The sequence below is a fragment of the Taudactylus pleione genome, unplaced genomic scaffold, assembly GCF_031769625.1.
Source record: "Taudactylus pleione unplaced genomic scaffold, aTauple2 ptg000041l, whole genome shotgun sequence".
NCBI lineage: Eukaryota > Metazoa > Chordata > Amphibia > Anura > Myobatrachidae > Taudactylus > Taudactylus pleione.
Genome location: NW_028284443.1, coordinates 49,459,693 through 49,476,904, shown reverse-complemented (window position 1 = coordinate 49,476,904; position 17,212 = coordinate 49,459,693). Strand labels below are relative to the sequence as shown.

Genomic DNA, 17,212 nt, shown 5'->3' with positions numbered 1-17,212 from the left:
CACTACAGGCAGAAAGGGACTTAAAAAAAGGACCAGGTCCCGTAGGACGCATTGTCAATATGTGTAGAAACTGAATAAAATAAATTAGGGACGTGCAAGCTCGGATAGGTTAGAATTTTCCCGCCAAGTTTGGATTTTTCCCGCCAAAAATCGGGTCTCAGAAAGAGGCAAAACGTCATCTTTCATGGACAAACATCATCATTACTGGACAAAAGTCCATGGAAGATGATGTTTGTCCATGAAAGATGACATTTTGCCTCTGAGACCCGAGTTTTGGCGGAAAAAAATCAGAATTTGGTGGGAAAATTTGAACCTATCCAACCCTGCACATCCCTAAATAAATTAATTACAAAGTTCCTTGGATGTTTTTCAATTATTTTCTTTTAAGTTTAGGATAATTTTACATCTGGTCTCTTAGAAAAATATAAAAATTAAGGTATGAATGTCACACCCTATGAAAATGTTTAGTAGAAATCCTCCAAGACCAAGGACAGTTTAACCAACGTTTGGTGCAGGTTTAACCCCTATGCTGTTGAGGGTTTTCTCACCTTTGTGCTGAGGCCATTTTCTGAGGTTAGTCACATTGCAACATCAGTATCACCATTATTTGTGTGATACCCACACATAATAACCTTGTTTTTTTTTTTTTTAGAATACTTTGTATTTTCAGAAAATTCTATTACTCTCTTTTCTCATCCTAACACGTCAAAAACAATTTAACACAAATTGCCAAAAAAATGTTTTTTATTGAAATCTCAGGAAAGGAAACCAAAAGTAAACATGTTTGGTTTTTTTCTTATAAGCCCCGCAAAGAAATACTTTGCTGTTCTTGTTTTGCAAATAATCTACCTTTCCAAAATAGTAAAAAAAAGTAGAATTCTATTTGTAGGTTTAAAAAGAAAAAAAATATCTGCACTTTAATTGAAAATGCTTTTTTTTTTTTTTTTAGAATGCTTGCTATCTTGCCGTCTGTAGAAATCTGTATTATATTGTGTGTGTACTGTTTTAGTTATTGTCTAATGGCCAGACAATTACTACTAAGGAGGCACATCACTTGAAAGAGGTGACTCCCCTAGACAAGACAGGGTGCCCCCATGTGTTTGCGGGTCAGTAGGGGGCAATATGGTCTTTCCCCGGTCTATGGAAAACTTTTTTTTCTGCTGTGCTGTGTGACATTGTCTGGTGATCACAGGTGATCCTCATTTGATAGCTGCTAAGGGGGCCACAACATTTGAAAGAAGGGACTCACCTCTTTCATATGTGAGTAACCCCACATTTAAAGGTGCAATTAAGGGTATGATTATAGGTGATTACCAAACTTGAAGTACTAAGGGACCCATCACTTGAAAGGGACCCCACTCTTTCAATAATGGGTGCCCGTGTCCCTGATTTCATGGATACCAGGTTGGGGGGAAACGTTCCCCCATCTCTTAACTCTATGATTTTTTTTGTAGGGGAGGAGGTTTTCCCTAGTGATCCCCTCTTTCAAACAAGGGTACCCCCATCTATCTAGGTACCATGGTTGAGAATATACAGGCACTAGCAATATTTTATTTAAGTAAAAAAAAAAGGTGACATCGGTCTTCATGTGCACTGAAGTCTCTGTTCTGGGATTAGCCACACAGATGCTATGGACTCCTCACTGGTGATAAGTGCAGGCGGGGAAAAGGTAAGTGACCGGGGGCACTTTGCTGCGGATGACGAGCAGGACTCGGAACATACAGTGAAGAGAAGGATCATCCACAGGGGTAAGTATGGGAGTGGGAGAGGGGCAGGCCGAAGCAACGGTACGAGATTGTTGTGCACGCTGTGGGGCTGGGGGCAGAGCTGCGTCAGAGCGGGGTACAGCAGATAGGGGGGTAGGTCGGCCAGAGTGAAGGGATATGACAGGCCTAATATATATATATATATATATATATATACACACATATACATATATACACATACACACACACACAGTGGCGGTTCTAGGGACAGGCTAACACAGTAGCGGTTCTAGGGACAGGCTAACAGGGCCGTTGCCCTGAGCGCCGGCCCCTAGAGGGCGCCACTGAGTCTCCAGGACAGAAGAAAAAAGAAAATCCCCAAAAAAATGCAGCGCCAGTCCCCTCTCTAGCTGCCGCCCACTAGCCACCGCAGGGAAGCTCCATTTGCCAGACGCCCGCTGATATTGGTTATCAGCGGGCATCCAGCTCCCTCCCTGCAGTGGCAGCCGAGAGCAGGAGCTCACTCCTGAGCTCCAGCTCCCTCTGAGAGAACTATGGGAGGGACGTCATGACATCCGTTGTGGAGCCGCGGTTGGACCTGACAGCAGCAGAAGCAGGGCTTAAGGTAAGTATTGTGTTTGTAATTTAATTGTATTTTTTTTTTTCAGAAGCACCAGCACTGGGGGCATGGCTATAGGGGGGATTACTATAGGGGACATTACTACTGGGGGCATGGCTATAGGGGGGCATTACTACTGGGGGCATGGCTATAGGGGGCATTACTACTGGGGGCATGGCTATAGGGGGGCATTACTACTGGGGGCATGGCTATAGGGGGGCATTACTACTGGGGGCATGGCTATAGGGGGGCATTACTACTGGGGGCATGGCTATAGAGGGGCATTACTACTGGAGCCATGGCTATTACTACTGGAGCCATGGCATTACTACCGGGGACGTGGCTATAGGGGGCATTACTACTGGGGACATGGCATGGGCATGGCTATAGGGGGGCATTACTACTGGGGGCATGGCTATAGGGGGGCATTACTACTGGGGGCACGACTATAGGGGGCATGACTAAAGGGAAGCAATACTACTGGGGGTATTACAACAGGGGGCATTACTACTGGAGGCACTTCTATAGGGGGGCATTACTACTGTGGGCACTACTAATGGGGCATTACTACTGGGGGCACTACTAATGGGGGCACTACTACTTTGGGCACTACTATAGGGGGCATTCCTTCTGTGGGCACTACTATAGGGGGCATTACTACTGGGGGAACTACTAATGGGGCATTACTACTGTGCGCTCTACTATTGGGTGCATTACCAATGGGGGCACTACTATAGGGGACATTATCAATGGGAGCACTACTATAGGGGACATTATCAATGGGGGCATTACCACTGCGGGCACTACTAATGAGGGCACTGCATGGGGGGCACCACTACTGGGGCCATTGTGTAAGGGGCACCACTGCTGTTGTCAGTGTATAAGGGGCATTACTACTGTGGGCATTGTATTAGGGGCACTACTACTATGGGCATTATATTAGGGGTACTACTACTGTGGGCCTTGTGTATAAGGGGCAATAATATGGGCATTGTGTAAAAGGGACATCACTGTGTGTCATAACATGAATAAGGGACTACTGTGTGGTGTAATTTGAATTGGGGATAATGTATTATAAAGGGAATTACTGTATGTCGGACAATGTATTATACAGGGCATTACTGCGTGTGGCATAATGTGTTATAAAGGCCATTACTGTGTGTGGCATAATGTGTTATAAAGGCCATTACTGTGTGTGGCATAATGTGTTATAAAGGCCATTACTGCGTGTAGCAATGTATTATACAGGGCATTACTGTGTGTGGCATAATGTGTTATAAAGGGCATTACTGCATGTGGCATAATGTATTAAAAAGGGAATTACTGTGTGTGGCACAATGTATTATACAGAGCATTACTGCGTGTGGCATAATGTGTTATAAAGGCCATTACTGCGTGTGGCATAATGTGTTATACAGGGCATTACTGCGTGTGGCATAATGTGTGATACAGGGCATTACTGCGTGTGGCATAATGTGTTATACAGGGCTTTACTGCGTGTGGCATAATGTGTTATAAATTACATTACTGTGTAAGACATACTGTGTAAGGCGCAGTACTGCAAATTACACTTATTCGCCATGAGGGGAGAGCTTGGGGCACTTCGTAGGTGCCGGGCACGCCCCACATTGTGATGAATTGGGGGTGTCCCAAAAGGACATGCCCCCTTTCCAGAAGTGCTCGTGCTTTCTGCACGCCCTCAGCTCCACAATGTCTAGAACCGGCCCTGTATATATATCTTATACACACACACACACACATATAAACACAGTACTCATACGGGAGAACTTTTTTATTTCTTCATCTGAGTTCTAGCTACTTGGTTCTCTCCATAGACATTTCTGTGTTGCATGCGCATGGTCAAGAACATACTTGCAGCAAGATTGACTAAACTACTACCACAATCTACACTCAACTTAATTGTGTCTATAATAATATTAAAGTAGCTCTGACCATGTTATACTGGACTATCTTGCAATGTTTAAGCAGAGAAGGTTTCAACTACTGCAGTTAGGGACTGCTTCCCCGTGACCAGATATTAGATGCTTATTGTCACATAGGAATTTAGAAAAATAGTAGCAAGCAAATCAGCATTATAATAGGGTAAAAAGAAAGACGGCCCAGAATGTACTTAGGATACCTGGCTGTGTACCTATAGCCAGAGAGAAGAGTCTGGTTAAAAAAACATAGCTTAATCTAAACTAGCAGCCTGAAATTGTGTTATATTCAACCATAATATACACATGACATGTAATACCTGAAGTAGGAGTGGCTGAACCGGTACAGTAGTCTGGGGACACTAATGGACATGCTAAGCCACATCAACAGATCAGCTTTCATCTGTTCCAATGGATAACAATAGCAGCTCAGGTGTTTGGTTATCAATACATCTGATCATAATTTCCATAGTTCTGGTATGCAGCAATTAAAAAATAAAAAACGATCCCACAGCACCAATACAATACATAGATTGGTAAGATTTTATTTATATATATATATATATATATATATATATATATATAGATATATATATATATATATATATAACTTATCAATTTAACCACTACTCTAAAGAAAAATTAAACATTTTGCTAAATTTTTCAAAATAAGTGCTGCCTAACATTTTTAATGTAGCATTGCTTCCAAGTTAACCCATAATTATTGTCGCCATGCTTACACTGGGAATCCACTATAGCAACAACTAGTAGGTAATATAAGAAAAACAAACCAACCTATGTTTTAACAAAGATAAAGGAAATAAAAAACAAACAAACACACCTGTCCTTTTCTTTAGCAGCAGCCACAACTCTGAGATATCCTTACATAGCAAGGAGATGAGGTTTAATGTCATATTGTTGCAGACAGATCTCCTATATAACCGTCCTCTTCTAAGTGACCTATTTCTCTGCAAGTTGGTCTGAAAAGTACAAAGACAGCACCAAACTCTGCTTTCAGTAGAAGCCAAGCAGTGAGGGACACAATACCTTTCTTCAGATTACACGCAAGGCTTGTATGCGTTTCAGCTGGGCTGGCGTGACAGTCTGACAAGGTAAAACACCTTTCCTTTAGCTTAAAAAAAATACATATACATTCAAAAAAGAAAAAAAAAAAGTGTTCACCGCTTTAGAGGTATATCTGAACATCTGCTGTGAATTGTATATGATTAGAGTTGTTGTGCCTCTAGCAGTGTTAACAACTCAAAGAACTTTCGGTTCTATAAAAAGCCTCTGGTATATGGCCTGTCCCAAACCTCCCTAGAGGTGCCCTTCATTTACTAAATATCGACCTCACAAGTAAAACCATTCCTCTGCCCTAAAGAAATATTCCGTAAAAACAGGCAGCTGTCCTCTCCTCAATGAACTCTGAGATCATGCTTTGAAAGAATATTGGTGACGTTTTATTTCCATATTAAAAGGTATTTAAAATGGATGTTTAAAATGAGAGAAACATTATCTATCTGGAAGGCTATGATTGGGAAAAGGCTACACTAACAAATTATTGACAATGTAGCTTAATTAATGAACATGGTTTAATGCTAGATTGCCTGTGCCTTGGTCTGTTCTCTGAAGCACATGACTAAATAGTTAATATGCAATCCCCATGCAGTGGGTTAAGAAGTTACCTCCAGGATCATGTGGTTTTCAGACTACTGGTGTTATTGTAACATTTTATTTTTAAATAGTGTTGCAGGAATCCTACATTTCTATATAAAATCTAAGAAACATTTTGTATGTGCCAAAAATTAACTTTGTAATATGTAGCAAACATATCACTAAAACAAAACATGAAATAGAAGCATGCACAAGTGAATGTGTTATTCAGAAAACAAGGCACAGGAAATGAAGACACACAGGTTACCAGTGTTAAGACATTAAGGGGTCTATGTACTGATAATCACGGTACTACCGCGATTATTATCGTTCCAACTCGCAGGGGATATTTTAATTTTTAATGAAAATATCCTCGCTATGTACCAGGAGGAACTCGCAGGGACAGCGGTTGCGATAACCGCTGTCCCTTGAGTTATATGCCCGGCGATTTGTGGAAGTCTTTCACAGAAAAACTTTTCCCGTGGAAGCCGACACTGCGCATGTGCACAGTATCAGCCTCCGAAGTCAGCTGGAAGCTCCTAGCCTCCATACAGTAGGAGTAGTTTACTGTACATCTGAAGATAGTGTAAACTACTGGGGCCAAACTCCGAAAAGCTTTGCTTTTTGGAGTTTGGTACATAGGAGTCAGATTGTAGTCCCCATTGATAATAATGGGGATTGCGATCTGCAGCGCTAATTAACACTTTGCTGGAGATTTCTGTGAAATCTCCTGCATTGTGCCATTAGTACATAGCTACAATACATACATGTATGCAGAAACTGCAGTTTCTACACAATTTTATATAAAAAACTGCTGATAGGGCCTATTTATCAAGCAGGTTTTACATAAATATATGGAGAAACTGCAGTTTCTGCATAATCATATATATCATTGCTATGTAAGAATGGGTGTGGATTAAGAGATAGACAGTAAAAAAGTTGACAGTGTCTAGATAGACACCAGATGTTAGACAGACAAAAGGTTGAAAAAGGTAATCCGCACCCTAACACTCCCCTTGGTGCCTAACCGTCCCTTCTAGTGCCTAACCCTCTCTCCTAGTACCTAATCATAACTGTCGGAGTAAGTGCCTAACCCTAACCATCGGGGTAAGTGCCTAACCCTAACCATCGAGGTAAGTGCCTAACCCTAAAAAAAAAATATAAAAAAATAAATCACGTGTTGACCATTTTTTTTGTCAACCTTTTAAACCGGTCGACCATTTGTACCAGTCAACATTCTTATGCCGACCTTTAGTGTGTCAACCTTTTGTCCCAGTTGACCTATTGACTGTCTAACATCTAAATTTACTAAAGTGAGTTTTGAGAAGTGAGTTTTAGAAGAGATGTTGCCCATAGCAACCAATCAGATTCTACTTAACATTTAACTAGCATCTTCTAGAAGATAATAGCTAGAATCTGATTGGTTGCTATGGGCAACATCTCTTCTAAAACTCACTTCTAAAAACGCTCACTTTAGTAAATTCACCCCCTGGTGTCTATCTAGACATTGTCAACCTTTTTACTGTTTATCAATAGTCTGGAACCTGTAAGAACAGCCTAATGCAGGAGATTTCGCATAAATTTCCTGCAAAAGGCTAACTACAGCTGTAGAACACAATAGTCGTTATTATCAATGGGGACTGCAATCTGACTCATATGTACGAAACTCGGAAAAGCAAAGATTTTCAGAGTTTGGTCCCCTTGGTTTACGCCATCCTCAGGTGACATTAACCAATTTAGGTCCATGAAAGCATATTTGGAGGAGGAATTTGCAGGGACAGCGATTATCGCTACCTCTGTCCCTGCAAACTAAATTTAGTACATCACAGCAAGGATAATTATTTTTTACTTGATTGGACATAGAAGGGGAATATAAACCTATATGAACAGGAGTACAGTGTGTCCCTGCTTTCACAAAAATCTCCAGCAAAGTGCTAATTAGCACTGCAGATCGCAGTATCCATTATTATCAATAGCTGACCCTTGATGAAAGTTATATAAATACCGAAACGGGCCGTCGTGATGGCCATATACTGCCTCCATTTGCTGCAGCTAATCGTCCACATTACATGGATGAGTATAATGTTTTCATTATCATGATGGCTTTTTATATGAAGATGTCTTCCTTGATACTCTATTAAACACCACGTTTTTTTGAGATATATATATATTATATATATATATATATTTTTATTAACAATTCTAACGCAGCATATTCCGTTGCACTTTACAATTGGGAACAGACATTAATAAAAAAAGACTGGGTAATGACAGACAGACAGACATAGGAGCCTATGTATCAAGCTGATTTTTACATAACATTATGCAAAAATGTCAGTTTCTGCATACTTTTATGTATCGATCCTATCTACTAATAGCACAATGCAGGCGATTTCACAGACGGTGACGGTAACCTCCTCTAACCACACACTTCTTCAAAAACATGGCGTCTGGCACAGAACTAAACCTGTACGGTAGTGGATATATCCCTTTCAGTATTTGTAGTTTGTACCCTGAGGTTATCAGTTACTGTCCAACGTCGTTCCCTACTATCCAAGTAAAGTCGACATAGAGGGGGAATATAAACCTATACGAACAGGAGTACAGTGTGTCTTTGCCTGATTTATTTCACAAAAATCTCCGGCAAAGTGCTAATTAGCACTGCAGATCGCAGTCCCCATTATTATCAATGGGGACTACGATCTGACCCCTATGCATACTTGCCGATATTCAGCTCCCTCCTTCCGGGAGGGAGCTGAATGCAAGCAAAGAGGGGGAGGTGTGGCCGGCTATGACGACATTTTGGGGGCGGGACCAGGGGCGTGAGCGCACGAACGCGTCATCGTGGCCCCGTCCCCTCTTCACAATGGCAAAAATAAAGGCATTGTAAAGCGGGGGGCGGAGCCACGATGACGCGATTCAGCGCGAATCGCGTCATCAGGCATCCCCGCTGCGGGGGTTTCAAGTAGTTGTGCAGGGGGCAGGCGGCAGCCGGGAGGCTTGCCTGCCTTTCCGGGGGGTCGGGAGCCTGCCCCTATGTACTAAACTCAAAAAAGCTATATGCAAAAAACAAAGTGCCAGAACAAATTTAAAAAGTATTATCACAGAAGAATAAGTAATAGCTAATAAAAGAATAGATGGAGCTTCATTATATATACAAATTAGAAGACTGTAACAAATACTATGTCAGGCATCTACTAAACGACATTACTATAAGCGTTTTCCATGCCTTTTTCAACTAATTTATACATGGCCAAGAGCTTTTGACACTGCAAATGCAATTACATTTGTTGTATAAAGGCAGGTTAGGCAGACCTCTGGCAGCATGCTGAGTTCCAAACTGTTCTATGCTAACCAACTTGCACTCCAGGTTCCCAGGGAAAACAAACGAGTATTGGAAAGTGTGTTCATGCAAAGCATTACATCACATGTGTACAATGCCAGGTAAGGAAAATAGCTATTCACTGAGGACTACTGATAAAAGACAACATTAACATGTTCAGTGCCATTCTGAAACCCAAAGAAAAGTCTGATCCGTGCTATTTCCTTACCTGCACTGCATATCAGACTCCATTAGAACCGTTCTACTTTCTACATAAATTATATGAATGATGACATGCATAAAACGGCATTTCTCTGCATTTACTGCCAGCTGCCCTGTTCCTTCCATCAGAGACAAAAACAAACCAGACAAGTTCAAAAGTCTTGAAGGCTGCTCCCCATGTTCTGATATCTGGTGAATATCACGAGCTTGGAAGGCTCTGTGGAGTTTAATGCATATCACATGATTTTGGGCTGTCCTACAGATAACTTCATTCAGATTGTAGAAAGCATTATTTCAACAATAAGATATTGTATATCATTCACAAATATATACTGCATGCAAGGTGCTTCACGAGGGGTACACTTTGCATATGCTCTTCTTGTTACCTGGGTGTGGTTAACATATTATACAGTGTAGTCACATTTATTATAGTAACTTGATGTACGTGCTCCTGTTTCCCACTAATCTCTTATTTCCTCCTAGATCAGAATATTGTAATACCATGCTACAGTACCCTTCCTACACGTTCCAGTGCTCAGACACTAGAACACAGGGAATCTACATACATGAATATGTACATTTAGGAGTTAATATATTTGGAAGAGGAAAATAAGGATACACTGTTGTAAATGTGAGTATGTAAATGAATGAAGCCCGGGGAATAATAAAGAAAACTATTTAAATTTACTTTGTAAAGTATATGGAACCCGTAAACATACTGTAATATACCATAAAAATGTGTCCGCAATCACGCCCTCTTGCAGCTTACGGACGGGGACGGTGACCTCCTCTAACCACACACTCCTGAGTCCTGATGGTAATGTCTAAATCCCCTTCACGGAGAGGACCCTGACGTCATCAGCCAGTGTCCTGCGTCATTCCCTACCATCCAAGTGGGCATAGAGGGGAATATAACCTTGTGGCAAGCGTAGCGAGGCACCGAGACCAAAACTTCTTTAGGTGGGGACATCTTTCTTCTTTAGGTGGCCTTAATGGGCATGGAACTGCACTTCTGCCCTCACTCACGTCACTTCTAGCATGAAGGGGAAATAAGCTCTACCGAGTCCTGATCTTGATTCGTTTAACTAGAACAAAAAATTGTGACCAAAATGACGTTCAGGGCTTCAAAAACATGGCGTCTGGCACAGTACTAAACCTGTACAGTAGTGGATAGATCCCCTTCAGTATTTGTAGTTTGTACCCTGAACTCATCAGTTACTGGCAATGTGATTCCCTACTATCCAAGTGAAGTGGACATAGAGGGGGAATATAAACCTATACGAACAGGTGTACGGTGTGTGTCTGCCTCTATCAACTTGCTTTATTTATGAAAGTGAGTTGAATGGTTTGGTTGAACGCTAGGATCAGGACTCGGGAGAGAGCTCCTCTGACCATGGATATATCTAGATATCCTTAAAGAAACCCCGGATACACACCAATGTGATAAATGGAAAAAAAAACTATTATGTAACACTATTAAGAGCTTATCAGGATGGAAGATGTTTGACAAAGTTGAGGTAATGACATATGACAGTGGCCATGCAGCTGCCAAGTATGAGTCCCTAGATCTATGTCCAGTTTTGCGACACACAAATGTGGTAGTTTTGTTGATCAGCTGCTTTAGCTTTGGGACCCTAATAGTGTGAAAAAATGATAACCAAGCACTGGGTCAGATCCTGCTCCTTGTCCAATAGCAGTTTTGATGTTGATCGGTTACTGGTTATTTTTTCAGCCCCAACACACAGTGATTTATTGCAATTTGGTCTGAAACATCCATGTTGGTGTTTAAGTTCCCTGTGTAAGCTACCATATAGTGCGCGAAAATCGTGCAAACCAGTCAAACAGACGACTGGTTTTAATGGTTATCTTTCAGTATATGGACCTGAGTGATAATCCATCGCAGCCTGAAAATAACAGTGCCACCACCATTTCAGGGGGGTGTCACTTCCTTCATCTGTGATCCCATACGCAACAGAAATGTCTCTGGTGTCTTAATTCCCGCAGCTATTCTGAGTAGTCAGGGGGTTACTCAGAACCACAATAATCATATGAATTGCAGCAGATTCTGAAACTTTGTTACCAGATGTTTGGATTTGCAAAGCTGCAGGTAGGTGTCTCAATACAATCCTCGGTGTCTGCGACATCTGCATATTTTCATATAGAAGCTACGTACAAAGACGCAGCAGCATTAGCGTAGAACTCTGAAACAGGCCCTATGTCCAGATCAAGGCAGTCTCCTCTTAGTATTCCAACTGAAGGACAAGGCTTGCAGCCTATTTTATGCTGCCCACACATGGGTTAATCTTTCCACAGGGCATTAACATTAAGTGGCAAGATTTGGCCATATAAATGCTTTATTTGAATGGATGGATCTCAAGGGCTGCTGGACGGTTGTAAGATAACTGCACATACTCCCAGGTAAATGGATTTTGGGCAGCCCAAAAACTATTCTGTAATACTCGGGCAAACGGATCACTTGGGCACACATGCTGACTCTGAGTCAATTTGCATATCTTGGTGTCTATCGCTGTGTGTGTGGTCAGCTAGAGCATATTTCCGCAAAAAACAGGACTTCAAAGAATATTAAATGACAACTGAACAACACATGAAAATACAGTGATCTCAAGTTTTGCAAGGTATGGCATCTGTGTTTTTTAAACAAAGATTTTATTGGATTTTTTAAATAAAGCATACAATGCAGATAGATATATCGTATGATCAGATGTGCAGCCCATATTATCTGTCGTAATCGTATGCTGATCGTACCGTGTATTTCAGCATGCGATGCATCGTGCGTCTGACCATCCGAGCAGCGTCATTTAAATCTATTATGATCGCATGTTTTTGATGAGGCACACGATCAATCGTATCAAATCCGTCGTATAGGGACGAGTGATCGTACGACAGATTGTATGGAAATCGTGTGTGAAATAAGCACAAAATCGTACGGCCGGGACTGCCAGGGAGCTCCGGGAAGTTCAAGGGAATTCGTAAGATGAATTTCATCTTATGCTGGTCGTACTAGTGTATGGCCAGCAATAGAGTCCTGGAAGGCGAAACATGCAGCTGCTGGCGATCCGGTGTGCCAGTAGAGAGTACAGCGGGATTAGGCTTACAGTTCATGTTTAGCAGAACAATAAGGAACTGGATCAGCCAACAACACTGGAACCTGTGCAGCCAACCGTCTTAAGGTTAGTGTGTGCTTGTGTGAATGTATGTTTTTTTTTATTATTAGATTTTACACTGTATGTAAATGACAGCTCAGTCTCCGGCTTTCCCATCCCACCCTCCACTCTGTCAGGGCCCGCACCCCTCTACTTTTCTGACCTACCCCCAGCCGCTTTGTCCTGTTCCCCACCCCCCAACTGTCACTTTGATGGAGCGCTGGGGGGCCCTTTCCAAATTTTGCTATTAGGCCCACAAAGGTCTAGTTACGGCCCTGGGTGCGACAGTGTACTGTAAAATCATCTGGAAGAGGATGGGGGAGTGACCTCATTGTAAGAAATTTAGGGAGCCCTGATATTGATAGTATGGCGTGTGTGTGTGTGTGCTTTAACATTCTAGGAAGCATTTATGTTAGTTTTAGAGACATTTTTTCCTTGATTTATACATACCTAAGCAGAGACTAATTTCATTAAACAGCTTGCTCTATATGAGTGTTTCCCAAATTCATTCCTCAGGGAGCATTAAGTGCATAGTATCCATTTTTCCTAGTTGGTGTACATGTGCAGTCATTACTAGCTGGTACATTTAAAAAGATCCGCAGATGGAGCTAATTATTCCACTTGTGATTCTGTGAGGAAACCTGGAAAACATGCACTGTAGGTGCTCCTTGAGGAATGAGTTTGGGAAACAATGCTCTATATAATAATTGAAATTTAAATATCGTGTACACATTAGGCTGCATCTTTGATCGACAAAGGCCACACCCCTGGATGATAATAACCACACCTCATACAAGCTTAACCACAGAAACAACTTGGCTGTCCATCAAAAAAAAAATATTTAAATAATCTGATTATTTTATTATTCATGCTGGAGTCACAAACATTTGTCATTACTGATGCATTTAAACCTTAAATACTCTGGAACTTGGATGATGTTATAGTCACAGCAGCCAGCACTTCCAGTTTGGCAGAGGTGAAGTGACTTCATAATCTAGCAGGCACCTAACCCTGGGCAAATAATTTGCTTCTCCAAAAGCTTCTTCCTCCTAAAATTCTTCCTCTAAAATTACTTCACTGCCAGAGGCACTAAAATCAAATCTCCTTAAACTTTGGAAGTACAGTTCTCTATTGCTCTAGGTAATGTATTTTGAAAGTAGCCCAGCATTAGATAGAACACTCAATTTACAGAGTAGTAAACGGTTTTTCCCACATCATCGTCACTACACCAGCTAGGCTTACAGCAGGGGCAGGTTATGCCAGGTAGTAATGCACTCTGGGATGGTCAGATTGTAGATTGGGTGGGTCAGACACAGGCATGGACTAACCAAGCTGCTAAGGCATTGATGAACTTCCTGATGACCAAGCACCCTGTTCTGTTACTCTTCTCTTCCTTCTCTACCTTCTTGCTCCTTCTCTCTACCTCCATGTGACTCAAGTCCCACCTCCCCCTTCTTTCTCGGAGCCAGAAAGAGGACCATGTTACACAGCATTACACTGAGCAGTTAATATTTTTTGAGTAATATTAATATATGGGTGTTAATGTTACTTGGGACTGTTGATGGAAGTTTAATGTCATTTGAAAACTTGTGAGGGGGGGCAATGTTATATATACACTGGTGGGGGGAGGTTAATATAATAATGGACAGTGGTGGAGGAAGGTTAATGTTATACTGAGACCACGGTCAGATTATCAATGCGGCAGATGGAGCTAAAGCTCTCAGATTAAAATAGGCCCATCAACATGGCAGCATGATGACGACTAGCTGCATAGCTGGCCACATAGCCATAAAGTATTAACACTGTATTTCTATTTTTATGTAGTTAGAAAGACACTACAGCTGTTTGGGGGTACAAGCCCACACAGCACTGATCACAGCTCCTCCCTCTCTCACTGTGTAGGCCCTTGAACATTTTAAGCCCTAGGCCTATCCGGCCCTGATTTAGACAACTGGCGGGGAGTTTATATGGGGCTGCTGGGGTTATTAATGTTATGTAGAGGTTATTAGTATGTTTAAGGGGGGAGAAAGTTACCTTTTCAGCTTGAATATATTATTTACTTCCCTCATCACTACTGGTATCATCGTTCTGTTTGCAGACCTGGAACCAGTCCATTCTCACATATCAAAGTTGTTACCTTAATAGGGGATATTATAGGTTATTACTAAAACAATAAAAATGATGGACTTGAAGTGGAAATTATGGTTTATGTTGTCATGGGCACTTTTTTTGTTTTGTTTAAATGAATGTGTGCAACACGCATAAAAGTTTGCACATGAAAATATCAGCTTCTAATATGTAGCATTTAATGTGCTCTCATGGAAAGCGCTTAGTAGATCAGGATAGGCTCATGGTTCTCATGTTACATTCACATGTAAAGGCCCCCATACAGCAGAGATTGATTGCAGCAATCGTGCAATTTGCAATCGATTGTGTATAAAATTCTTTCCCTTATTCAATCGATTGTGGCAATTCTGCAATCGATTGAAAAAGGAAAGATTTTTATACACAATCGATTGCAAATTGCACGATTGCTACAATCCATCTCTGATGTATGGGGGCCTTAAAACAGAATTTGTTTTTTTTTAAAATAGATAGTAAAATAGATATTAAAATTATAATTAACAGGTGGAGAGGGTTAATTTATGGTATGTTGGCTCTGACAGTGGCCACTTGGTTGGACTAGCCCCCACAACTTTTAGGACAGGTACACACTAGACAATATGTCGTCCGATCCGGCTGCATCGGACAACATATCGGGCACATTGTCTAGTGTGTACCGGCCTTAAATGTTCCAAAGGTACATGTATTGGGATAGCCTGATACAAAATGCCAACTGCATAGTATCTTGCATTATTTTACAGATTATATGAAACTACTTATTACTGAAAGGGCTGGACGCAGATTTTCCTTTATTTGTATTGCAATCCACTGTGCTTACAGGTATAGTATAATGTATATTGCTCAAGAATCAACTCATATACTCAGCTAATATTTGCAGCAATTTCTCAGATAACAATGTACACAATATTTTTGTCTCAGTATGTTTTACCATTGTTTCTGATTATAGAGCATTAGTAAACAGGACTAGAACCTCTAAATAATTTTTTAGTAAATATAATAAAAAAAAACATGAAGAGGTCGATTCAATTAACTTGCCCACCGAGTCTGGGCAAGTGCAGCTACATGCCGCAATTGATGTAGCTCCAGACGCGCTGAATTTTGTTCGCAGCACTGTAGGGTTGCATACAAAAATCAGTGAGTTCAGGGCAAGATAGGTGGGAGAGTTTGCTGCCGGCATTTCTATGCCATTACAACAGCAACTGGCCCCCCTCACATGTAATAGAATTTACCGCTAAATGTCATGGATGAGTTTAAGTGTTCCAGTTTTAGCAAAATTGTACTTTGGACTGAGCTACAAGTAAATATATAACAGTGAAGAAATAAAACCATATATAGCTGGGCGTCGGTTATTTACTTTGAAATAAAAAAAAAAAATCTCTAAGAAATAGAAGAGCTAGCAATTTCCTCTGACACCCACAGTTACTGTATGTCATTCAGAGATCAGAATTATCCAACCAACAAGCAAAGTGTGGAGTTTTATCAAACACACTAAGGTACACACAAGCAGAAGGCCATACCCAGGGGCATCTTAAGAGAGGAGGGGGCCCGTGTGCATTCCCCGTCCAGGGCCCCCTCCTCTCTCCTTGGCGGCCTGCATCCAACTGATGCGTCTGGGCGGCCACCGCAGCATCAGAAGACTCTGGGCACTAGTGTGTGCCCAGAGTCTACTACGCATGCGCAGGTCGCCGGGGAAATTAAATTTTCTCGGTGAATTCCACATTTCGCATGACACCAGAAAAATGGCCGCGGTGGCCATTTTACGGCATTTTGAGTGGTGCTGAGACACATGATGCGGGATCTCGGAGAGGTACGTTTTAGATAAAATGGGTGCAGGGGGCCCGTGTACACCGCACACCTACAGTAACACCCATTATAGATACGCCCCTGGCCATACCCCCCAAATACAGCTTCAAGCAGCAAAACTGTAGATCAGTCAAACAAATTCTGCACAATAGCTTCCCTGAATTTATTCTTAAACATCTCAGAGAAGGAAACAAAAACACATTCAATGTAATTATGCTTTATAAGAGCTGCTCATTGGATTTCCTTATCTTTTCACCCACTTACAGTGGCCATAAAAATATTCACCCCCTTTGGCATTTTCAACATTTTCTTTTCTATATATATATATATATATATATATATATAAAATCATGGAATGAAAATACCACTGATCACCACAAATTACTCTGCGATGTCAAATAGAAAAACAGCTGAAAAGCTTTTTCTCTGACTGCACTACCACCAAGGAGCAGATTTACCTAATGTGGTCCTTCTAGCTGCAGTCCTGGGGCATGGCACAGGCAGATAGTTTCCCTAAGGATCAGCAAATTGCACATTACATTTATTTGTCACTGTCCTGTTGAAGTATGCATACTCTCCCAAATCCTAGATCTTTTGCAGATTATAGAAGATTTTCTTTTGTTTTCTTCCATCATTTGTATATATATATTTCTTTATTGATT

General features: G+C 41.3%; 1 protein-coding gene across 1 annotated transcript in view; it reads right to left on the bottom strand.

Moving 5' to 3' along the window:
- Positions 1-17,212, bottom strand: part of MCF2L (MCF.2 cell line derived transforming sequence like) — a 316,624-nt gene that overhangs the window by 174,874 nt on the left and 124,538 nt on the right. Inside the window, exon 2 of the mRNA XM_088458539.1 lies at positions 5,104-5,242. Coding sequence (XP_088314665.1) covers positions 5,104-5,242 — 139 coding nt within the window. The remainder of the gene's footprint in view (positions 1-5,103; positions 5,243-17,212) is intronic.